Source organism: Molothrus aeneus, chromosome 4, assembly GCF_037042795.1.
Source record: "Molothrus aeneus isolate 106 chromosome 4, BPBGC_Maene_1.0, whole genome shotgun sequence".
In the NCBI taxonomy this organism is placed as follows: domain Eukaryota; kingdom Metazoa; phylum Chordata; class Aves; order Passeriformes; family Icteridae; genus Molothrus; species Molothrus aeneus.
This window is the reverse complement of record NC_089649.1, coordinates 50,222,397-50,247,999: the sequence shown is the minus strand read 5'-3', so window position 1 is coordinate 50,247,999 and position 25,603 is coordinate 50,222,397. Positions and strand designations below refer to the sequence as shown.

Sequence of the window (25,603 nt, the reverse complement as noted above, 5' to 3'; positions counted from 1 at the left end):
AAATGTCACCTTACCACCTAAAAGGCGATACAGCTGCTATACTCCACACAGACCAAATTCTTCCCTTCACAGATTTATTTAGGTATAGGTATATATACAGACAGAAGGTAAAGTCAGGGACTAAAGCTTAAGGCAGCACCAAGCCCTTGATGCACAACATTAAGATTGCAACAACAGTAAACATGAAATACAATAACTGGGAAGGTGCAATTACTCATTATTTATGCAAAAAGCACAAAGCAAAGTCCTGTGTTTTACCAGCACTTCCATCAAGATCTAATCTGTTATCAGAGATTTCATTATGATCCACATTTCCCAAATATCGGGCAATTTCAATACCACTATTGCTGGATGTACAAAACATGTTATGTTAAGCACCAGAAAGCTACACAAATCATATAGTAACAAAACCAAAAAACAAAGAATTTTCTGGCTTAGAAACCTTGACAGGTTAAGGAAAGGGGAAACTTAGCTTAACAAAAGCACAAAGCAGACATGAAGTAGGTGTTTTGATATCTCTGTCCTCAAACTGAGGGAGTTCTGGTGCCAATTGATTCTGACACAAGTTTTGGCCCTGGCAGATGATGGGACCCCTAGCCTTTCCCCAAGTAAACAAGTCTACTTCTTCATGCCTAAAACTGTTCAACTAGACAACAGGAACAGCATTTCAGGCTCTTCTGGTAAGAATGTAATGCCTATCACTTGTTCTGTCTAAGCAGGAATGGATTTGATACTTCTACACTAGAATTTTTTAAACATCTGAGCTTTAAGCCTGGGCAAGGGACATGACTATCATGTCCGGCAGTACTCCGAGAGGCCACGTTTGACAGCTAGTGCCCAGAACTAATGTCCAGTGATTCAAACAAATCAGTCCAACTCTACTCCAGCACTGGACCACCAAAGATCTGTCAAAACTGTAACAATCATTTATTTCCTCCATTGTAGTATAGACAATATCCCTCAAACAAGTCTTTGGACACAGTATCTAAGCTGGCTCTTATGCACCTTTTTAATGTGTATCTGCAGCAGAAAGTAACCATGCTTTACTGCTTCCTAGGGTTTAGCCCTGTGGTTAGGCAAAACCCCAAATGTCAGGTTCTAAGTGCAGGATCTCACCATGCAGTTCCTCATGTCCAATGGCAAAGCCACCACAGAAGTCTGTGTCCTGCCACAGCTGTCAGCTCTCACTGCAGCTTACCACTTGAATCAGCCAATGCAAGTATGTGTGGAGCCAGATGCCTGAAGTGGCTGGGGATTTTAAGTCTTTTAAGGAACAGAAAGAATGTTACAGAAGTGAGAGCTTATCAAGCTGGCTTTGATGCCAAGAAAAGTCTTGTGGGATGGTGTTCTTTTGCTACAGCAGAAGGAGGAGTGAATACAAAAGTTAACCTACCACAACTTCACCTCAGTAGCCTGAGGGATCAACAGAAAGTGCACAAGAAACAGCAGCAGACTTCTGGAGGTGGGGTGCTACCCCACAGCTCTCCAGGGAGGTCACATCAGCTCACTTCCCATTGTCTGTGCTGTGGAACCACTGAAGTGTGGGTGCTGGTAGAAGGAGGGAGGTGATAAAATTCTAGGAGCTCCTTTTTTGTACTTCTACAGAAGACAAATTCCAGTAAGGGATTATGTAATACAATCCAATAGGATACAATTCAGAGGAAAGAAACAATAATATTGAATAATATTAACCTCAAGAATATAAATAATCTGAACTGGATATGTTAGCTGCAGTTGTAAGCAGTTGAAGCTACAGTGCACAGCGACATTTTAGGTTGAGCTCAAGTAGCTTGTTAATTTGAAGGTATCTGGTATTAAAAGCTTGAGATAGATGGGAAGAGGAATAGCAGCCAACCTTAGAACTCTGTAATAAATGAAGCTGGAGACCTTGAACACAAACCACAGCACAAACCACTGCACATTGCAGTAGATCTGGTCAAGTCACCCAGCAAGCCACTTTTTAAAGTTCTAGAAAATACCTTTGCAGTTTAAACAGAAATCAATATACTTACCATTTGGGTACACACACAGAAGGTCTGGCATCAATGAAAATAAGTCAGCATTCTTTATAAATACTATTTGAAAATTTATAGGCTTAGCAGCCTTGGAAAGCAACAAAGCAACAACAAAATGAGAGGAGTGCATACGTACATGAGCTGCTTGGCCGATAGTGAGCCCCTGGGTAGCGCCTGCCCATAGTGCCCTCAGCACATTCCCACTCTGGCAGCTGCTCCCAAAGTGCAGATCCAAGTTCTTACTGAGGGAGAAGAAAAAAAAACGTGAAGATTTAGTACAACAGCTGTATCTTTTTCATTAAAATGCTAATGATCCCTACAAATTCCAGGATAACTACATCTATAAATTATTCAGTCATGATGTCAGAGGAGACGAACTGTTGTGCTATACATGCAGCACAAATTTATTATTGGTGGTTGGCCTCCATTAATAAGCACACATAAATTTTGAGACACAAAGAAATCTCAGGTCATACAGTAGCTTCTTCTGGTCCATTACAAAGAACAACAAACACTGCAAGAATGAGCTTGCTACTGGCTTTTAATAGAGATAGCCAGTAGGTGAGATTTAAAAACAATGTTTGTCTTAAATTCTGTGAAGCAATCATTAAGCAATCATTTATCAACTGTTTACTATAGAAGCAAAATTTATCCTTGCTACATAACACTGACTGCTTTGTTCTGTTCTATCCAGCAGTGTTTTCACAGGAATGCAGGCTATTAACCCATGTATCAATATTCTTGCACCATCAAAACCCTAAGCAAACAAAAAATTGCATGGCACATCTTACAGTCAGTGTGGAATAACAAATCCAAAGTCTTAACTGAAGTGCTACTGAAGCTGTCATATCACCAGTATGAAATGTTTTATTCTAAAACCAAGTCCCATTGTTTTTTCTTTGGTGTAAGATTTTGTACCAAAATATGACTTTGAGTTCTTTTCAGCTTTACTTTTTTCTTAGCTTACCTGAATAGCCTTCATATTCCCAAATGTCTATCAATATATATTGAATGTTAATTGCATCATTTGTTAAAATACATTCCCTCTTATTTAATTTACTCCCTTGCTGGAAACACCAGGAAAAGCAGCAAATTCTGAGGAGTGTTTTTCCTTATTCATTAAGGATTTTTAATGTCTCAGGCTGCAGTTACAAGCACAAACTTTTTCTATCCAGGAAATAAAGAGAAATATCAGGACATAGACAAAATAGCACTGCACTGAGACTGGGAGATCTCCCCAAATCTTCAGGTATGTCAGTTCCCTTACTGAACACAATGCTAGCTTATTCCTGAATTACATAAGCCTTTATATATACTGGCATCCATGCAATTCTCTGGTGAGCTGGTCTGGGAGCCAACACAGCTGAAAACTCCATATACAGACATATTTTCAGTCAGATTAGGCTCCTGAAATGGGTGATGGTGGTTGCACAAGTATTGGTGGCTAGTGAGAGCAAGTGGAAAGAATAGGACCATGGCAGCCTGAGCTAAAAATGACTTTAAATGCAATGGCATAACATTGCTACAGCCTTTGTAGATTACTTCTGAATAGACACCTATAAGACTGCACACCTGACAGTCCAAACAAGAGGTAAAGATCTCCACTGTTTTCCAAATCAGTGCTGACAAAGCATGTCCTGTTCAGCTCCCCTCAATGGGGAAAGTTCAGTGAATCAATGAGACAGTATTCTCTTGTCACTAAAAGAATTCTGGCTGTTAAGAAGAAAAGGAAGTGGTATGCAGTAAAATTAACATTCATCCAAAAAACCCTGCATTTCTTGTGCAGGACAATATGGGACAACTCCTTGCCATGGGTCAAACAGACCTTTACAAGTTTTTTTGATGGCCTACTAGCTCAACTCATTGTAAAGTTGTGCAAGGAACAAACCTGCAGATGGTTGCTTCCCCTTTTCTATTTTATAAGAATAAAACTAAAAATACATATTTATTAGTTGAAAAAAATTAAGTCTCTCCTCACCCTAAATGGATCAAATTCATAACAAAATACAACAGAACAGTCTTCAGCTGTGCAAGAATTAGAAAAGAAAATGACTGAGGGGAAAACAGACTGTAACAAGAAGAGAGTATTTACCATTCTTTTCCATAGCTTGTGAAAGAGTTTGATCAGTATGTATGGAGCTGCAAGATTATTCATTTGTCATAAATGCATTGTTGTCTTTCTAAAAGGTATACACTTTCCCTAAGCAATCTCACTAAATTATATCAAATGTCTACAGTTGAGACAGGCTTCTCCTTCAGCACCACACCTTTGAAGGGGGCCTTTGCACCATACCATAAGAAAAAATCCTAACAAATAAAAATTAAGACTCCCAAACCTTACAATCATGCTCTCAAACAGCTGAAATAAAGTACAGTATGGTCTTCCTAAGGTACTGTGCCCACTCTGGGAGCAAACCACTCTTTGTAGAGGTCAGGACACAAAAGGTTTGACCATTTTTAAATATCACATTTAAAAACTCCATAAATCTCAGAGGAAAAAGACAACATAAAGATAGATTCTCATTATAGCAAAGGCTTCATCAGTTACTGCATAAAATGTGAACTTCAAAGATTTACAAGGTGGATTAAAGCTAACTATCAAAAGCCAATTAGGAAGCAGGTGTCAGACAGCAAGTGAAATTCAACTGCTCCACAAAATAATAGTGATATTGGGTTGCATGTACCAGAGAGGACATACCCAGATCAAGACAAATGAAGATGCTGCTAGGGTTTGGTTTTGGGGTTTTTCTGTGTTGTTGTTTGCTGGTTTTTGTTTAGTTTAGTTTTGTTTTTGCTTAAGAGCCATCTTTTGTGGCTCAGACCACCCAAAGCAACCTCCCCTTTCTTTAAACACATCCACTCACAGAGGTAAACCTTGGGGGAATTTCTTCTCTTCAGCAAGCTCAGGGAACTCTTACAGGAATGTGACCAACCTTGCTGGTACCCAAATGCCACAGCTAAAACATCTGAAAACTAGCCCTTGTTTTCCATATGTGCATCTGTGAGACTGATAAAATGGAAGGAGTACTCAAATGTTGCTTTTGGAAAATCCCCATATCATGCATGTACAGGTTTGGATTTGGTTTTATTTTTAACTGTACACAACTTAGATATCCACAACTCCACATAAACCTGAGTTAAACCTGAATGTACCTGATAAGTCAGATCAAGACTTCACATTACTTTTTAACCTGTTGGTTCACATTTGTTTTGTAACAAATGTGTTTCTGAACAGCTTTCTGTGTTTTTTTGCTTATTATACTGCAAAATTGCTTAAAAATGTTTTAAGATGATTTTTCCATCTTTATAGTTGAATTTAAAACTACATAGACACAAATAGACATATAGCCTTATGGCTTCACTTGAAGAAAAAATTTGATATAGCTCTGCCTAAAGTTTTCTTTCAATTATTATCCTTCCTGATAATCTTCACTGATTCCTTTCAGGTGGCCATCTCCACTCTGCAGCAGTTACAGAGAACCATGGAAACAAAACCTGAGCACCAGCACTGCATACCTGCTACCCAGGGAGCACCTGAAAGCACTTCACCTCAGGCCAAGTCCCTTTTAGGAGCTGTGGTGACAGAGCTACCTGCTACTCATCATCACACATAATTTGGACACACATCATCTTGGAAAGATACTATGACTTTGAACTGAGAACTGACATCTTCCTAAGCCATTTTCTTTACAGAGCTTTTCTTGCAACTCTTCCACATTTCTCAGGTTTTATGACTGCTACATAGTTTCATTTAACTTGCATTCATGTTTTGATACTAAGAAAAAAAACCCCAAAAGACAAACTAAATTTTGGTAGTCTTTGTGACTTTTTTTTTTCAATGAATGAGTCAAACCAGGAGTTCTGTCTATACAGCTGGCACACAGAATCTAGTTTACTTGAATTCCCTTTTGTTTCAGAAAAAAAAAAATCATAGTCCAATCTCCATTAGTATTAATGGCCATTAAAGCTAAGTGGTGTTTCACCCAAATTTATTTTCTCACACATGCTGCTGCTTATGAGGTCAGCTGACTCCATCTTCCCTAGTTTTCTAGAAGCAACATCTGCTATAAATACATTTGTGTTCAAATGTAAATATAGGTACATTCATATTGGCTGCCCTAATCTCATATAACAGATTGTTGTACAACCTACCCTCACATACCCAAGAAAAAGCATATGAAAAAAGGAGATGACTGCAAATTAGCTACAGAAGTCATCCAAGTGTGACTGACTACATCACTCATCACTGGCAAGGAACAGCTGCACACAGTGTGGGGAAAGAAAAGGTTATTGCATGATGTTTCTCAGGGGACAGCTACTCAAGAAATCACACTCCAGCACTCTCTGTGTGATATTCTGACAAACAACACAATCCTATCTTCCAAGTCTTGCTTTGAATACCAGGAAATAGGTCTGCTAAGGAATGGTAAGAGGAATGCTGTGCATTGTTTTAAAAGCACATACAGGCCACAGGTCCTATACAAAACAGATCCATTACAGCAAAGGGTTCAGAAACTGAAAGAGGCTAATCTGGGGGGCTGGAAATTTAAATTCATCTGTAAGACTGGTCAATGGCTCATTTTAAGAAATCACAGTTCAATATACACACAGATTTTGTGTACATAATTGCATATATAATGCAAATTTATTGTTTTTCACTTTGTCTGCATTCAAAGTAATGACTGGCAGCATTACCTGTTGGACAACAGTAGCAAAACACAATCCAAACGAGCAAGCAAAGTGCTAGCCAGGCCATTAGGAAGTTGTGCTGCTGATTTCTGGAGACACCTACAGAGACAGCACTTTCATTTTCTGTACTAGGAACAGCTATTGGACATGGATCTGACATATCAAACTGCCTCTTGGAGAAAGCACAATATTGTCTACTAGCCACATCTCTTGCATCATTGCATGTTCGACCTTTTTGGAGGTCATCAACAATTCCTAACCATTAGTTTCATTTAATAACTACCAACAGTTTTTAAAAATAGGTATTTTCATTTCAGGAACATTTTTTCCCAAGTCTTCATTTACCTAAGAGTCCTCATCCGTGCTTCCAGTTTTGCCTGGCAGTGCTCACACCAAGGAGGTTATGCTGTCCCCCCCACCTGCCTTTGCTTAGGCAGAGCCACCCTGCTTCCCAAACAACTCCCTCCCCCATCACCTCCGCTGGCTGGCACAGGATTAAAGTGTCCTGGGATCCGGAAAGACAAGAACAGTCCCACAGACAAGAGGATGTCCTGCCTGCACTCCATCCCTGCTGCAGCTCCTGTGGTTTTACCACACTTGGACCTGACATGCTCAGATATCTGGGAAGTCCTGTCCGGTCCAAAAAGTCTGGCAACTCCATCATTTCTCCTTCCAACCAATCCTCAGTACTGAAATTCTTGTTGCATGCAGACATTCTTGCTTGCATGTCTCTGTTCTGTACACTTTCTGGATGCCTTTATGCTTCTAACTCCTCCCCTAACAAGCTTTGATTTGGATGCTTTCCTTCTTCTCCATAACTGAGAAGTCCTTCTTGAAGGCTTTTCTTTTTCTTGGTCATCCTTTCCAGGTACTGTGCCACCCACCTGTTTAACTGAGGTTCCCATTCACCATGTAGGGATGGATGCTATTATTTCCCACTCTGTTCTGGAGGGCATCATCACTGTCAATCACTTGAACGAATTTCCTAATGTTTAAGGTTTTATGATACAGACCCTAACTCATCAAAAGCATATTTTTCTGAAATTTAGCCTCTCAGTACTTCTGCAGGCAGATCACATAGCGCAAGCTGAATTCAAAACATTCATGGTCCCCTGACAGACAATACATACTTTCTCAGTAAAGCACACATGCTTTTTACATTTATTCTACATTATCTTAGTGCAGATTTTATTCACCAAACGTAACAGAAAACATCAGGGCATTCTGTGCATAACTACATATATATTTTAACAAAGGAAAGCACTGTCTTTAGCACTTGCAAGTTTGTTAAAAATACAGTTAACCTCTTCACTCAGTGCAGCTATCTGAACTGGTATCAATTTTACTTGCTCATTGGTAAAGATTTGTTAAGTTAGAAGTAATGCTGCCCATTAAAAAGAAGAACTGTGGTGCTCTGAGCCTCTGGGGCTGCAGCAGGTTGGGCTGTGTGCCAGAAGGAAGCCTGGCAAGCTAAGGAGCTGTGGGAGTGCAAAGGCATTACACAATCAAAGCAGCCATCACTGGGAAACACAGATCTCCCCATAAAGCCTGAACCAAGAGGGCAATATTTCAGACATATAGTCTGAACCTCATTTACAACAAGATCCATGAAAAGTATTTTTCAAATCTTACTGTAAAAACAGTATTTCTAAATGAGAAGGTATTTATTTCTTCTGAACTTAGAAATGCCACTGTGCTCTTGCTTTCTGTGAGAGGCTTTCCAAGCACAGCTAGGTTTTCTATTGTAGCATTTCACCACTACTCCACAGGGCTCTGCCAGGTCACCTCCATCCATGAGGACTGTACTAAGTAAAACTCTTGTAAGGATCACATCAGCAAAAGCCCAAAAGAGTGCTGCTGCATTTCAGAAACTTGGAAAGGCAATAGTGATGGAAAAAACTTCCTGCCTCTATCAGCAGAGAGCAGTCTCTCCACAGGGCTCTGCCAGTACAACTACTCGTGTAGCACAGACCAAGAGATGTGTATAGCTTAGCCCAAGTCATCCAGCTAACAGCACTTGCTTTATGGGCAGACACTTCCAGACTTCTCATATACCTTATTTCAGAAGATGAGAAATCCTGCTGGCTTGCCAGGTACTGGGAAATAGATCCCCAGCCTGGAAAATTCATGTGAGAAGGAAGGGAAAGCCATGGCATCAGATGCTGCTGGGGAGCATGACAGCAGATAATCTCTCCACACACACAGCCTCAGCTGCAGTCACAAGGCTCTGTGGCTGTGGGCCTCCCTCCCTCTCCAAGATCCACAGAGAACCTTGTGGATACATCACTGGAGGCTGCACAGAACACTGATATCCAGCAGGTGTCTGCATTAACAGCACTACTGGCACCACAGAAGAACAGCACTGCTGTGAAACACCTCTGCTCAGTACAGCTTTTTCCCACATGAGGTGGCAGAGCAAGTTATAGTACAGCTACTCTGCAAAAATGGATACACCAAGAACTCTTGCTAGAGTACTAGAAGAACTGGACTGTCACTGCTCATGAACACCATGATAAACAATGTAAGTGCTGCAAAGAAATACAGGTACCTCCAGTCTCTGTGCTCAAACTTCAGTGTTTAAGATGTGAGACATGAAAGGTTCAGAAGGAGTGCCCCCACCCCAGAGGATCCCCAGACACGGAGCAGGTTACTCACTCTTCCCAGCTCCTTGTGGAAAGCCTGTTCAAGAGCACCAAGTTCTGGAGCACCAGCACCCTCTGAGGTCACTGCAGAAATCAGGCAAGCTGCAAAACAAAACCAAATCATTTTTATTTGGTATTTTAATTTATGAAGAGTCAAGAGGCATTAATAAAAACTACTGAGCTTGCAAAGGTGCAGATACCAGAAGAAGCAGCAGGAGCCCAGGAATCAGAGGAGCACTGACAAATGACTGAGTAACCCAAGCAGCCACCTTCAGTTTACATCCTTAAAACCATCCACATTCCACAACGTGCCCACAGGAGAACTAAAAGCAGAACAGAGGATCCAGGCATCCCATTTGGGCAGGGGTCTTCCCCAGCCTAGCAGGGGTCACTACTTGCTGCCAGACCATGGCAGCTCAGGTATGTAAGAGACACATTGCAAAGCACACTTTAAATTCTCTCTCTCCACACTGCAACACACAGAGCTGCAGTTTTCCCCTGCACTAACACTGAATATCATGAAGAAAATTAATCCAGATGATAGACATGAGCCCAAGTTATGAAAAAGCAGCAAGAAGTGCTCAGTAAACAATGAGTTCATAAAAAAACATGTTTTCAATTATGCTTGCATTCAGCAGACATCAAGTATATAGTTTATTTTTGCAATGTCTGTACACTGCATCACAGTCATTTCACCCCTGGAAAGCGGTTACATTAATGCTGTGGCATTTGGTACTGAGAAATATACATGTATTTTTCAGCACCAAATGCCACAAATATACCAAAATATATATAAAACCTCACACAATGAGGTTATCCTCCCATCAAAAGATCCTCCAACAGCAGCAACATATCTGTCAGTCAAACTATGTTCTAGGATTCAGGGTGGTGTTCAACTTTCTGTTTGTTCCCCCATGTGGAAAAAATAAATATGCAGGACCAAAGATACAAGTCTCATCTGCTGTAGAACTTATATAATATTTTTTTCTTTATTAAAGCAAAAGCCAGGCTAAATCAAGCCAAATTATATTCCATTTTAAAGAGAGGCTTATATTTTTCTTTGTTCTAACAGAAATCCAAGAACTATAAATCCTAGAAAGCGCTGAAACAAAACAGATCATTTAAGAGAGCTAAATACATTCTTGCTAAAAAATATATTTGTCCTTTGAAACTTGGAAATATAACTTTTTTACACTAGATAAAAAGTAATTTTAAAATATAAAGCTTTTTTTAAGAAAATCAAGAAAATATACTCACTGCATTTTCAATAATAAATTTTACTTTAAAAAAAAGTTCTTCAGGAAGAAAACATATCAATGCTCATTAAACTGATACTCTAACCCAATTTAGCACATTTGTGCACTTCTGTATCAGATAATCAGATTTCAGTATTCAAGAGAGAGGAAAAAAGAGAGAGAGAGAAAGAAAGCACACGTGTTTTTAACACCTTCCTACCAGGAAAGCCAAGAAACCACCAAGTTCCTGCTGAGATACATGGGTTTATAGAAACAAAACTTTCTGGGTCAAGTGCTGAGACCCCAGACTTCTTCACAGGCTGAGCATACATGGCAGCTTTTCCAAATTATTTAAAAGGTTTTCTTCCCAATATAATCAAAAAGATGCATCTGTCTGTTGTGGCATTGCCATTTTTAAAATTAATTGTTTTCATCCTATACATCAAACTTGTTCTAAACCATGCCTAAAGTAACTGCAACTGAAACAGTAATCAATTCAATAAGCTCCAAGATAATAAAATAATCTCAAACTCAAAATCTTTTTCTCCTGAAAGGGGAGAGATTTTTAACACAAACTAAGATAAGATCTGCTGCCAGTTCTGAGATCAGAGGAAAGCCTGAAATACAAAATACAGGTCTCAAAGGTAGGAATGACCAGCCTCTTCAACAAAACAGCAAACAGAAAATTGCAAAACAAAGTTTCATCAACAGATATTTGACCTCTGACCAAATAGGATCTTAACACTGATGGCATAAATTCCTGAAACTGTGCTGCCACACACCCAACATTTTCTATTTCCCAGTTGAGAATCCACCACCCTGAGTATTTTTCCTTTCCTCTGAATCCTGCTGAAAATGTCCACTTCTCCACCCACATTTTTACCACATTGCCTGCCTTGAAAATTGGCAGACTTGAAAATGAAGAGAGGAATCTTTTTTCATCCTGTTTAAAAATCCTCATATTTCAAGAAAGGCTCAGACAGCCAACAGTGGAGCCAGCTCAGCCTCCCAGATCTATGCAAGCAGCAATAACTCATTTAGGGCTTTATTAAAAGCAGCAAATTGAAAGGCAATAACATGCAGGCACTGATAATCTTAGTAGAAAAGTAATTAGCAAATGTCTAACGCCCACAGCTGACAAAATAGTAAAATAACATTACCATTACTGAAATAAACAACTGGCTGGTTGGGGTAATAATAGGCGCAAGTTTAAAAAGTTAAGTTGTCCTTAATTTCTTTTTTTTTTTTTCAAAAAATATGGTGGTAACTACATATATTTGAATGGGATTTCTGGGTACTTGGATTTTCATAGGACATAGACCTGCAATCCTGCCTTCACCTAGTCTAAGAAAGAAATGATGAAGCCAGTGTGAAACCTGATCTTGAGCACATTACAGAATTTCAGCTAGAAATAATAAAAACAAACAGGAAACACCAGTCAGCATAGAAAAAAAATCGGGAATTATTGCTCTTCCTGAGAAGCTAGAGCAAAACATACTTTTGTACATATCTCAAAACAGAGACAGACTTCTGACAGACTCCCCATGGGTTTGTAACATTTAAACTCAGGCCAAATCTACTTTCTTGAGGTTTAGCAGGAATTTACCAACCTAGGAATCACTGCAGCTTTTTCCTTCTTCCCCACTGCAACTTGTGCCTGGTGGCTTCCTACTAACAGCTGAGAAGGTAGCTGGTTTTACAGCTCTCCTTTCCAATTCCTTGTTATTGGTAAGGGACTTGAGAGTTCAGGTTAATACAAAAGAGGCAGGTCTCCAACCACCAAATTTCAGCTGGAGTCATTCAGTACCAAAATCAGTTGTGTACTTTAGAAACTCTTTCTCCTGAAGCACACAGGAAAACTTAGATTAATGGTGGGTTGCTCAGCAATAGCATTGTATTTTTTTTTTGGTCCTTATATAATAAAATAACCTGCACCAGCAAGATCTTCAGATGTTTCTGTTGACATTGAATGAGGAACTCTGATTTAAATCCACCTACATCTAAAAACTGACACAAAAAATCAAAAATATTCATCAGCTCTTCTCCCCTGCCCAATAGACAACTGCTTCTCAGATGGGCTTCAGAAAAGAGCAGGCAGACTGGAGCTGGGGGTGGCATTTCTGTCCAGGGAGAGCAGCAGATAGTCTTCCACTTCTTCACATTGAAAGCTCATTCTATATGAAAATAAATCCATCTATTTGAGTTGGGGAGTACAAATTCTAAGAATTCTAACACTCTGGAGCACCCCTCCTGTTTCCATTACAGTAATGGCTATATATTGCTACTGGACTGCAAACCTGTTTGTTGGGCAGGATGAAAGGGTGCAAAAGTCAGTAGAAATCCAGTTGCTCTGGGAAAAATAACTACAGACTTCACAATTCCTGCACTTTTAGACTGGAAACACAGTTATGAACTCATGTGTGAGATTGAGGCTATTACATATGTACAGAATTCATCATACAGAGCTGAGTGAACTGGTATCAGAACAAAACTCGTGAGTTTTCATATTGCAGCTTCCTCTGGGCATGCACAGACATGCAGACGTGCCACATTCACATTATCAGACTGGGAGCCCTGCATTAAATTGTCTTTTAAACAGCAACCCCAGGATCCTACATACTCCTCCATTAAAATTCACCTCTTCTTCCAACTTCTTAATAGAATAAAGAAGTCATCCAATGTAACATCAATAATTAATAAGTACAGCATGACCATCTATTTTAGGGATATATTTTTCTCTTTCCTTCTAAAAAGTACATGAACAGTGTCTAACTTCAGTCTGTCAGACAGCCTCCCAGTAAGCCTCATGCAACCACCCCAAGAACCTGGGCTGCTGGGGTTTGTTTCCAAAAGGACAGAAGAGCAGCTTCATTTTTACCAGCTTCTAGGGGTCTTAGTCTGGAAATAGTATAAAAACAAACAAACAAACCTCAACAAAACAGCCTGACAACCATGGGGGATTCACATAACATAATGATGGCTAAAAAACCCATTGCAGATGGGGTGGAGAAGGCTGCTATCACACCCCAAGAATTCCCTGACACTTTCAGCATCTACCTTTCTCTGCATCCTACCTTCTTTGGCTGTAGTTTTTGCCAAATCCACAGAAAGAAGCATCAAACACATTAATTCACTTACTGCCTAGGGGGCCAAAAGGAAAATTGCATCACTTAGATGGTTTTACCTTCCCAAATTTTTGAAGGTCAGGAAGAAGCATTTCTTTCACAACTAGTGGATAAAATGTGCACTGAAATGCACATGGCACTGTTTTATTTATGAACCCTGACAAGTCCAATGAAACTGAAGAGATTTGCTGTTCCACTATAGGCAGGAGGGGTCCCTCTAGTCTCCTTCCATGTTAAAAAGCATATTCTGGACACCCTCCTGGAAAGGGCAGGTGGAGGCCTCAGGTCCTCCTGGGACACAGGCAAGTGTCCTTTGCTCCCTGCTCCCCACAATGAAGACTGTCCAGGGGTCACTGCAGAGGGGACTGTGAGGAGGGAAAGTCTCAGTATTTATGAAGGATACTAAGGTCTCCTCCCTTCATTTTAGTCATTCTTTTATTTAAAAATATCCAAAGCAGATATTGAAACATGGTTTCTGTTCTTCCTTTTAAGGTTTTGATCAGAAGGTGGCACGTGTGGGTGGGACTAAAACATTTATGCCACTCTGGCCCAAAATTGCATTTTCATTTTAGCAAATCCTCCTCACCATTGCCCTCAAAACACTTATGCAGACCTTCACATTGCCAGTGACTGCTCCCAAACACCAGGGTATTTCTTCAGTTCTCTGGCTGCATGACTTACTGCTTTTCTCAAGTCTTACTGTTTGCTGAACTGCACTGCACAGACATCAAATCAGAAGAAATCAAAGCACTGGGTGACACTGAAGCAGAATTCACCTTCAGCCTTGGCTGACACCTCCCAGTGCACAGCGCTGGCTTCAGCTCACAGGGTCCTGTCATATTGTGCACTCCAAAAAGCCCACTTGGAATTGTGTTCTGCTACTACAGTGACACACAAATCATACTACCTCACCATTAAAAACTTTCATAGGAATACCTTACACTTAAAGCCTGAGAGAATTGGTATTTTCACTAGTGACTAATTCAGCTTCCTCAGGGTGAACCAGAGAGCCAGGGCAAGGAGCTGCTCCAGAAAGACCTGTGCTGCTCTGGTGTGAGGTCTCAGCACGCATCTATCCAATGTGCAGAAGCCATTGGAATAGGGACAGCTTAGAAACATCCAGAACACAGCTCCAGCATTTCAGGGCCCTGCCTGAAGCAGGTTTGCAATGTGCTGAGCATCATCCCAGCAGCACAACAAAGCCTTGTATCCCCCTTTCTGTCCCTAAGTCCACTCCTCTCCAGCTTTCAGTATCACTGCAACCATGACTTACAACAAGAACCAGACAATTCCTGCTAGTGCAGAACTGTCTGAGCAAACATCTGGGCTGAGGCTGACAGTGCTCAGGATGTTATGCCAAAAGCACAGCACAATCAACACGGGTACATTATCCTTCAACAGCAACTCTTCAACCAAGTACCACTGCAGCATGTTTTCCCCCCAGCAATCAAGCCATATTTTCTGTTTCCTCATCTGCCCTGACCCAAATTTTAGAGCTCACAAAAGTCCAACACACAATTTGATGATAGCACTTCAGCAGCGAAACAAGTATGATTTGAAAACACTTAAGCAGCTGAGTTAAAAAGAATTTTTAAAACCTTAAAAGTGGAAATAAAAATTTGAATCAATATTTGAAAACAAAGCAGTCTAGAATTTCTCTCAAAAAATCTTATTCTTAGCACAAGGGGGTGCAGCACAACTAGCTGAAGAATTTTTGAATATATTTTAGGAATAACTTTCACACAGGCATCATATTTTGAAGAAGGAATTGAAAGCTAATATATGTGACAGAGACCAACCATGAGCGTTAGAATCAACTGAAGATGCTCTTCCATAAGCTGGCTAGGGAGAAAAACATCTCAGAGTGATATGACTTAGCAGACACAGCATACTTGAGACCAGGTTTTATCTGTCACTTACAGACCTGTGGGTGATAAGTATTCAGGTCACACACACACCACTTCTGCAGCAGCCCACAGCACAACTATTCATGTGATAAACACCCAATGCACAGTAGAAGCAAGAGGCAATGAATAATGCAGGAGATCCAGTCACTACCACAGCAGATACCCATGGGATCTGGAGGCAGCATTTTAACTTAAGTCATCCTTCCCCCTCCAGGGTGCAAGCACGCTCCTCAGTAGTTCTCTCTCCACCTCAGGTCCTGCATATACATTAACAAGTCAAACCCAGCAAACCAGGACAAGTAGTTACAGAAGAAACAGGGACACAGAAATGCATGCACCCTCTCACAAGATCATATTAAAATATTACATCATCTGCTCAGCTCAAGAGCTCCACAAACCAGGAACAGTTTCCCCAAAAAGGCAGACCCTTGTTGACACTTCCCAAGAGATGTACTTTCTCACCATTAAGAAAATAATTTCTCAAAGCATTAGCTAAACTAAGATAAATTAAAACAGAGCCACACTCAGCCTTCGCTTATAACTCTGTCTGAATGAAGACAGGTTATTAAGTGCACACAGCAAAGCTGAAAGAAAATCAGAATTTGCAAGTCACCTCCTTAAAAAGGCATTATCACCTCTGCTTTAGGCACAAACTCTCCCAGGAAGTCACATAAGTTATTAATTCCTATTCTGAATACCATTACAATTGTATACTTCTCCACAACCCTTCTTGATATTCTTCAGTACTTTGCACAGCTTATGCTGCACAGAACAAAGTGCTCCATCTTAGAGCACCCTTGAGACCCACCACAGCAGGGCAAGGCACAGAGATAACAGATATCATGACACAAGGCACCTGGCAGTGCCAGCTTGGCTTCTCTGGCACACTCTGCCTTTCAGTATCCTGCTTAGTCAGCCACTCTGCCAGTACACCTGGCCTTCACACAGCTTTGCCTGAGCCTGGGCACTCATTTAATCTGCAGATTTAATATGCCATTGCAAGGGCACATCTCTGTCTCACATCTGTGCTGTTGCATGCTATTTCTTTTACATTATTTTCATATAGCCAAGAAAATCTGCATAGGAAAGCTGATGTAGCAAGAGAGCACACTGCATTCATTAATGCCCATGCTTAAAATGACTGCACTAAAAAGAAAAAAGAGGCAGAATAAAGGCTCATGTCTCTCTCCAGTTTCAGTCATAATCAACTTTAATGATGCTGTTACAAGACCTCAATCTCAGCTTCAAAGCTAGCTAAAAGTCAATGAAGAATTTCTAGCTTCAACAACAAGTACTAACAGAAATCATACTGATTCTGCACTCCAAGGCAACATATTGCAAACTTTTTGGCCTATATGGACTCACTTGTAAAAAGGAATCCTCTCATCTTCCTAACAAGCCTCTCTATCACTCTGGTTTGCTGTGGGACAAAATTTAAAAAAATATTACAGCACTTTTTTTTTTTACAGACCTTATGCAAGCCTTTGAAAGGTTTGGAAAAGACCTCTGCATACACACGTAATAGAACAGGTTTGATAGCTACTTATAATAGTGTTAATAGCCTTAATTCTATCTCCATCACCTCAAATATAACAACTGTTGGGGTTTGGGGGCTTTTGGGTTGGCTTTTTGTTTGGTTTGTTTGTTTTTTTTAACAAAACAGGGTCAGATAGTACTTGGAATTAGTTCTTGCTCAGAAGAACTGGTGGTGAAGAGAAAAAAATCTTGGGCTAGCATTTTCCTTCATTAATCATCATTGCTGGTGAGCTGACTCATCTAGGGTTGATGTCTAAGGAAGTAAAAATATTCTATCAGTTGTTTTTTTCACTTAACACTACAATTCTAGTGCTATGCAGTATTTTCTCAATTCACTACCTCTGATAGGGAGCCCTATTAATGGTGCAATCACCTGATTAAAAGAGTGAGATTAATTTTCCAATCATCTTCAAAAAACATGCTCACATTTTTCCTACTGTCTTAAAAACTCCTATGAGCCTAAAATCTCTTATCTAATGCATTTACTTCTACTGGTTTTACTGTCTTTTATTTTAAACCAACTTGAGGCCTCTGACAGAAGAGATACTGCAGTTTCTCCTGAGAAAATGATAATTAACTATTCTAGAAACAACAGGAAAAAATACTTTTTCCGGGGAAGAGAAATTGGGAAGATAGAAGACACAAACTTATCAGCTGCAGAAAGATCCAGAGAACCACTACTCAAAGAAAAAACTCAAAGAATGGCTGTCACATGACAAGAAATTTGGTACTCACATGCCAGAGAAGCAGGACTTGTATCCTACACTTGCTTCCTGCATGGACCAATGAGTTCCCACTCTTCTCAATATGACTCAAACTGCAGAACAGCATTAACTGTGCTTTTACTAAAAGTTATATCAAGTTTTCCTTTACCATCCTACTGGCTTCAAGAGTTTATTCCTCTAAGCTGAGCCATTTTCTACCCTGAAACACGCAAGCATACTCTTAATTTATTTGAGAAAAAAATCTTTTCCGACAATTGCAGACCAATCATCAGATCCAAACAACCACACGGTCTAAGACTGCAATCAGCAATTCTACTTTAAAAAAAAATGGCATTTGTCAGTAACAACTTCTGCTCATGTATGATGACACCTCCAAGAGCTACAATGCATGCTCACAAGTCTGATGTGGCATTTAGTCATAAAATAAAAAATTAAGAAGCCAATATTGATTAGGAAGCTTTTCCAAAAGAAAACCACTTTAGAAAAGGTTTATTTAACAGAAGAGCGACAGTAATACTCCTTTGCTACAACAGTAATACTATATTGCTTTTCCCAAAATATGTTCATTTATATTCTTTCCAAGGTCTCCACTCCTAGGTTTTAAGACCTAGATTTTTATTAACAAGTGTTGTGTTTCTGTTTATTTTTTAAAATCAGCTTATTTACAAAATACATGAGAAGTATCTACACCCGTATTAAATCAAAGTTTAAAATAATTTCCTCCTGAATTGAAAGGAAATTTTCCTACAGGACATCTCACACACTTAATTAAGCAGCTAAATGGTTATATCTATGCATCATGTCAATGCTAAAAAGTTAAACCACAGAAATTAAGATTTCACTTCAATATTGCAGAATCTTCAGTAAAATAGCCTGTACACTGCTAAACCACTTTCATTAAAAGACAGGAATGCCATCTCAGAGCAGACCTGATTTAAGCAGCTGTTACCAGATGCTCCAAAAGGAAGCAATAAAATTCCCTAATAATTCCTAACTAATAATATTGCCTTGCTCTATCTCACTTAGATCCCTATCATTTCTGGCTATTAATTAAAACCTCCTGTCATCTCTCTATTTTTATAAGGTCTCAATTCCAGAGAATTACATTGAATTTTTTCCAATTTATGCAGAACCATCCATGTCAGTAAGAAACCAAGGGGAGTCAAATATAACCACAGTGAGAGGAATCTCATCTCTCAACACTGCGTGCCCAAATTGATTTTAAGACAGAATAAGAAGCAGGGTTTTTTCCCCCCAAAGACTACCCTGGATGTGCACTGCAGTGCTTTGTCCTAGCATTTCAAGAATGCCAGCAATGTTTAGCATTTTGCTTGGAGGTACTGCAGGAATGTAGGGTCAGCAGTGGCCACAGGTGGTCAAATTTACTCAAAACAGTTAAGGTAATCAGTACAGCAAAAAAATGTAACCTCTTGAAGAGAGACAGCAGGACTGGATAGCTTCCAAAATGAGCACTGACAAAGACTAGAAGCTGGATTGGACAGGACAGTTCTGGGGCTCTCTGTGTATTGATCCTCTCTGGCTAAACTGTGACAAAAGATGTAAAGTATTATGAAATCAAAAAGAAGGTGCTCTACAACAAGAAGCACAGCATATGATAGAACAAATTGAACTGAAATGCTGATAAAGGTTCTAAGGAGGCCTCCAGTAAATCAAAGGAAATTTAGTGACTGAACCTAGATTGAGGTCTGTGCCACAACTGAAAAATAAAATTCCAAACTCTTTGTGTTCAAAAGTAATTTTCCTCACAGGTCACCACCAAATGGAACTTGTTACTGCTCAAGTGCAGAATTACAGCTCTAGGAAACCAAACCACTGACCAGTCACACATCATGGCTAAACACACACAGCTGAAATGGGACCACCTGAAAGTCAAAAACATTAAAATTCTCCACCAGACCCTTCAAAACCTAAATGGTGCCAGAGGTGGCTAGAAAGCAGTACGTGAACTAAGCATCTACAATCTCTGCTGAAGTCACAAATGGGAAGAACAATGACTGTCATTTTGTAACTCCAGTTTACCCACCTGGAAAGCTGCTTATTCTCAGAGCTACTGAGGAAGAACGAGCAGCTTCAAGACTTCCTGTCAGAGATAGGAGTGTGTATATGTATATATACATATGCATAAGTATGCATTGAATGGACACAGGCCCACGCTCTACCTGCCTGCAAAACCAGCTAACTCAATTTAAAATTAACTTATTCCCATAGTTAAAAGCAACAGTGAAATTTAGTATTATAATTAAGCTTAGTATAAATTTGCAATATGCCAAAACAAGAGCTGGAAGGGTCTTTAATTTCACACAGGCAGAACTTAAATAAGAACGGAGTCCTGGACTAAACAAGTTAAACTCCATATATGAACAGGTAGCACTCACAAACAATCTTTTTATTTACACTAAGCTGCAGAAAGTAGAAGTCAGAGCTGCTGTTCCACAGCCAGCAGAGTGACAGTAACTGTACAGTTTTACATCTACACTGATTTAAGCCAACTGTCCTTTTCAGCAGCACTTGTCCTTTGGGCTGCCTCCACCTCCTCATCCCAGAGACATGGTCACCAAGATGCATCTTCTTTGAGGGATTACTTTTCAGATGGGTCCTCAAATTAATCAGATTGGATAGGGGGCCAGAAAAATGCCATGGATGAGGAGATGGCATGTTGTAATAGCTTGAAGAAGATGGACTGACACCCTTAAACAGTTGCTGTTAACAGCTTTTAAAACATTCATTTTGGAGCAGTCCAAAGTGGTGTGAAACCATGCCCATAATCTTTCACCATGCCTTTAAATTTTGTTGAAAGATGTCACATCTGGCACATGTGACAGGCCAGGAACACTGCCAGCACTAATGGCTTGAATGACACATGTAACCAGTGTGCTTAACTCTTCCCTGCTCACTCTGTTTTTTCAGTACTGTTCAAAAATAGAAGGATTTTTTAAAAAATTAAAAAGAAATTTAATTGGGGTAACGTCAGAAGCTTACAGAAATGCACACATTCTGATCTAATTTCAGCACAGCCAAATAGATCATCCTCATTGTCTGAAGGAGGATGAATAGCTGGCCCAGAAGCAGACCTGCTCCTTGTGACCTGGAAAAGAAAGGGAAGGTGATCCCAGAACTGGTCACACAAAAGCCCCCTCCAAGTATCTAGAAGTTTCTGGCATTTGCTGCCCACAGAATCAAGCATTTTAAAAGAAACACCTTATGTCAGAAACATCAACCAGGCTGGGCACATCCAGGAGTACTGGGAGCTTCAGCAGACACAGGAGACTGAGTACAGCAAGCAGCCACCAGGTTTGACTTGGAGAAACTCACCCAAGTCCCCATACACTGGATACCTGGCCACAGAAGCATTTACCTGACAGAGATGACAGTGCTCCTGCAAATTGAACAGTTTATGCAACAGCTGCAATAATATTAGAGTAGAAACAAAGACAAAGCTTGAGAAAGCATCAGTATTATAGTTCAAAGGCAGCTGGAGTTAAGAAAATGTAATAGAAACCAGACTGTTCTGTCACAAATATTCTGTTTCAGTCACAATAATTTAGGCATAACCTTAAATCAGTGATGAATGTTTTGGTGTAACTGAGAGGAAAACTTTGTTCATAGCAGTAATTAGCAGACAAAAACTGTTCCAAATGAAATCAGTGGAGCTAAGATTCTATACCCTGTATTCATAATTAAGATCAGTGGGTTTTTGCATTCCATTTCAATCACATACCCATTTAGCCAGGAATTCACAAAATCTTTGGACAAATCAATGTACAAATAAATAATTTCTTAAAATAATTTTCCATATATTATGCCAAGACAGATATCTGTTTAAAAACCTGACTTGAGAGGATGCCTTAAAATTCTCAGTGTGTCCATGCCAGTCATCACCTGCCATCTGATCTCCTGGCATATTTATTACCAATCATCTTTCCAACTTATCCTGTTTCTGTCTGTACTTTCAACAAGCAGCTTGTGAACTATCTTAAAGACAGTCTGCTAAAAGAAATAGAAAAGTCAAATCTATTTCTACTTACCAAAAGAAAAAAAAAAATCCATAATTACTATACCACAAGCATGCTGCTGTACATTTAAACCTTAACAAAGAGGATTTAAAAAAAACCTAGTTATTGCTATTCAGGAAGTATTCCTATACCACAGGTTTTGCTGCTCATCTTTTTGCAAGATTGCTATACTTAAGCAGCAGAGGATACTTTTAAGAGCTCACCATACTCAATGAAACACTACTCCAGAAGATAAAGTCCTAATTAGGGATACCAATATGCAAAACTCACACTGCAGGGCTTGTTGACTGGCAGCAGACCATTAGTTTTAGACCATTAAATTACTACATCTTTCTTTGTTGGTCATCTCACAGGCACATGAGGAATTATGCTTAAATTTAACACAATTCCAATGTGGCTGGTACAGTCAGCAAAAACACAGCCTCCAAACTTAAGAGAATGGAGTAGCTAAGTTATGGCAGACCAGGGTATCTGACTACAGTGCTTTAGTAACTGTGCCAATTCTGTGAATCCTGACAACCAGGAAAGAGACTGTGCTTTCTATAAGCTAAATAAAGATTTCTATTATGATGGCTTAAATAAAACAGACCCCAAGGGAGGAAATAAATGTTACCCAAGTCATCTGGCATGTTTACTCTCCTCAGGTGCAGCGGACACTGACCCTCCCAGACCAGACACAGCATTTCCTTGCCAGGGTCATGTCCACTTCCCCCCTTGGTAAAGAACACTTTTAAATAATTTGAATTCTGCCATTGGCATAGTTTCAGCATATGTTCTGATGTCCTATTTGTAATTACTTATGCTTCTCAAAAATGGAGAGGCTATCAGATAATAAAACATTACCCCAAACCATCTCCTCTTTTCACCAATTCTGAGACAGATCAATGCTGACATTAAAATGAACAAAAAGACTTCTGAAAGTATAAGTTTTAAAGAAAATTACAATCCTCGTTTCCTTCAAATTAGTATATTTTGTTCCAAAGCCAGGTCTCTATGGGGGGACTGACATTGACTGGATGCCAGGTGCACACCAAAGCTATTCTATCACTGACCTCCTTAACAGCACAGGGGAGAGAAAGCTTCAGAATCAAGATATGGACAGGGAGAGATCCCTCACCAATTAACCATCATGGGCAAAACAACCTCCACTTGGGGAAACTATTTAATTTATTGCAAATCAAATCAGAACAGGGGAATAAATCAAATTGAGAAAATAAAATAAATTAATCAAACACTTTCCCCAATCCCTCCCTTCTACCCAGGCTTAACTTTACTCATTTTCTCTCCCTCCTTCCCACAGTGGTGCCAAGAGACTGGGAATGTGGGCTGAAGTCAGGTCACCACACATTGTCTCTGCTGCTCCTTCTTTCTCAGAGGAGGACTCCTCACATTCTTCCCCTACCCCAGCACAGGGTCCCACCCACAAACTTCTCCAGCCTGAGTGCTTCCAAGGGCTGCAGGTCTTCATGGACTGCATGGGTCCCTGTCCCCAGGGCACAGTCCCACAGGCTGCTCCAGCATGGGTCCTTCACCAGGTCACAAGTCCTGTCAGCAAACCTGCTCCAGAGTGGGCTCCTCTCTGCACAGACCACAGCTCCTGCCAGGAGCTTGCTCCAACATGGGCCTCCCATGAGGTCACAGCCTCCTTCCTCCTTCAGCCATCTACATGCTCCAGCATGGGGTCTTCCTTGGCTGCAGGTGGATCTCTGCTCCACTGTGGCCTCCATGGGCTGCAAGGGCACAGCTGCCTCACCAGGGCTGCAGAGGAATCTCAGCTCCAGGACCCGGAACACCTCCCACCCCACTTCTGCACTGGCCTGGGTGTCTGCAGAGCTGTTACCAAAGGGTAACATATTCTCCCTGCTGGTAACATGTGGTTACCATATTAATGGTAACATTGTCTTGCTCCTACCTTCTGCCTGCTACTGGTGTTGCACAGAGATTTTTACACCCATGTCTGCTATCCCAAAGGTACCACCACCACCGATGGACTCAGCCTCCTCCTGGAGCTGGCTGGCATTGGCTCTGTCAGGCACAATGGAAGCTCCTGGCAGCTTCCACAGATGCCACCCCTGTAGCCCTCCACTACCAAAATCCTGCCATGCCTACCCAACACAGGCACACAGAGGCCAAGGTGCTGCCAGCCCCACCAGCAGCCCAGGCTGTGGCCAGTAACCACAGTAATCTGCCTTCTCCTGCCCTTTCTAAACCCCAGTGCCATCCAACAAGTGAGAAGACAAACTGCACTTACACTGCAGATAGTCTAGCCAACTGTTTAAGAATGAAGTTTTAAAATAAAGGGCATCTGCCTGTAAATACAAATACACAGCATAGCAGTCTGCTCTTCCCAAACATATGCTGCATTTTCTCCAGCAGAGAGGAAAGGGTTGGTTTTAAATAGTGACTGAAAATTCTGTTTAGCATTTTTCATTCTAAAAGCACAACAATTGCTTTCCAATTAACATCAATTTTCTGATGCACAAAACAAGACCAATGGAATAATTTAAGCCAATTTAGTCAAAGGTTGTCTTTGCCTGACAAAGATACAAAATAAAAAACATTTAAAACACTGTACTGCCTTTACATGTTTAGAACAAATCAACTTCTGTTAAAAAATAACTGTTTAAAACACTTACCTTCCAATTTGTCTATTACTCCAGCAAAGCTTATTCTAAATGTTACTGAGTAAATAACATCTAGAAACTGTATCCAAAGAAATCTTACACAGACACTCATCGTTTCACTGCAGACATTCCCCATGACCGAGAGCAGCTTATTCACCTGTACATCGATACAACAGGGCCCTGTCCACAGTAAAGGTGGTAATCAAGTTTTATGTAAAAAGAAAAAAGCAGTGGTGATTACTGGAGGAAATGAAACATAAGAACAATTATTATAGTTGGGGAAAAGTAGATACTTTAAAGGTTTTGAACAAGTGATTTTATTTCACCTGATAGTGAAAAGATCAGATCCTTCTTTTGCACTTAAAACTTGCTTCTCAACACTCTATTTCCTGTTCACAGATGTGCTTTTAGCAAGGATTATGTTGCCTTTATTTGCACAACAAGGAAGAACATCAGAAATGACAACAAACCTCAGACTCCTTAGGCTGAGTAATCACCCAGACTCAAGTACAGTTAAAGCAAACACTTGCAACCATACAGATGTACTAATTAGGATACAACTTCTGTAATATGAGCATCTGTATTTATTTTTTTACCTATCAGTTGAACCAGTATCATTTACAAGATTTCTTTAAAATAAGCCATTGAAAAATCGTAGCTGGTGCTAAACACAGAGATCTAGGATTTTATTTTACTACTTACAGGGAGAGGGGCCTTGTACAAATTGCTTAAGCTCATAGTAGGGTGGTTTACAAACTGACTTAAAATCACAACCACCCCATGTAGTGCCTGTGGCTTCTTGACAGGTGTCTTAGAACAAATTGGAAGAGAGACTCTAACACCCTCTACAAGTGTATTAATAACTTGTTGTGATGCTTGGAGACCCTCAGTTGAAGTATAACCTGTGCACTAAACACAGAGCTGGAGGAGTTCTCTCCATGACTTCCAAACCAGAGAACCATAACAAGATCCAAAGAAGTGACAAACCAGTAAATGAGACATGAAAAGACACAAAGAAAACCGAAGTGACCTATTACTCACAAATAAAACTATCTCAACAGTCAGAGAAGA

At 40.1% G+C, this 25,603-nt stretch overlaps 1 protein-coding gene across 1 annotated transcript in view; it reads right to left on the bottom strand.

The window, feature by feature from the left end:
• The window catches only part of APBB2 (amyloid beta precursor protein binding family B member 2), a 165,270-nt gene that overhangs the window by 101,602 nt on the left and 38,065 nt on the right, over positions 1-25,603 (bottom strand). Inside the window, exons 2-3 of the mRNA XM_066548483.1 lie at positions 9,360-9,448; positions 2,152-2,257 (exon numbers count right to left, since the gene is read on the bottom strand). Of these exons, the coding sequence (XP_066404580.1) occupies positions 2,152-2,197 (46 nt within the window). The 5' untranslated portion in view covers positions 2,198-2,257; positions 9,360-9,448. The remainder of the gene's footprint in view (positions 1-2,151; positions 2,258-9,359; positions 9,449-25,603) is intronic.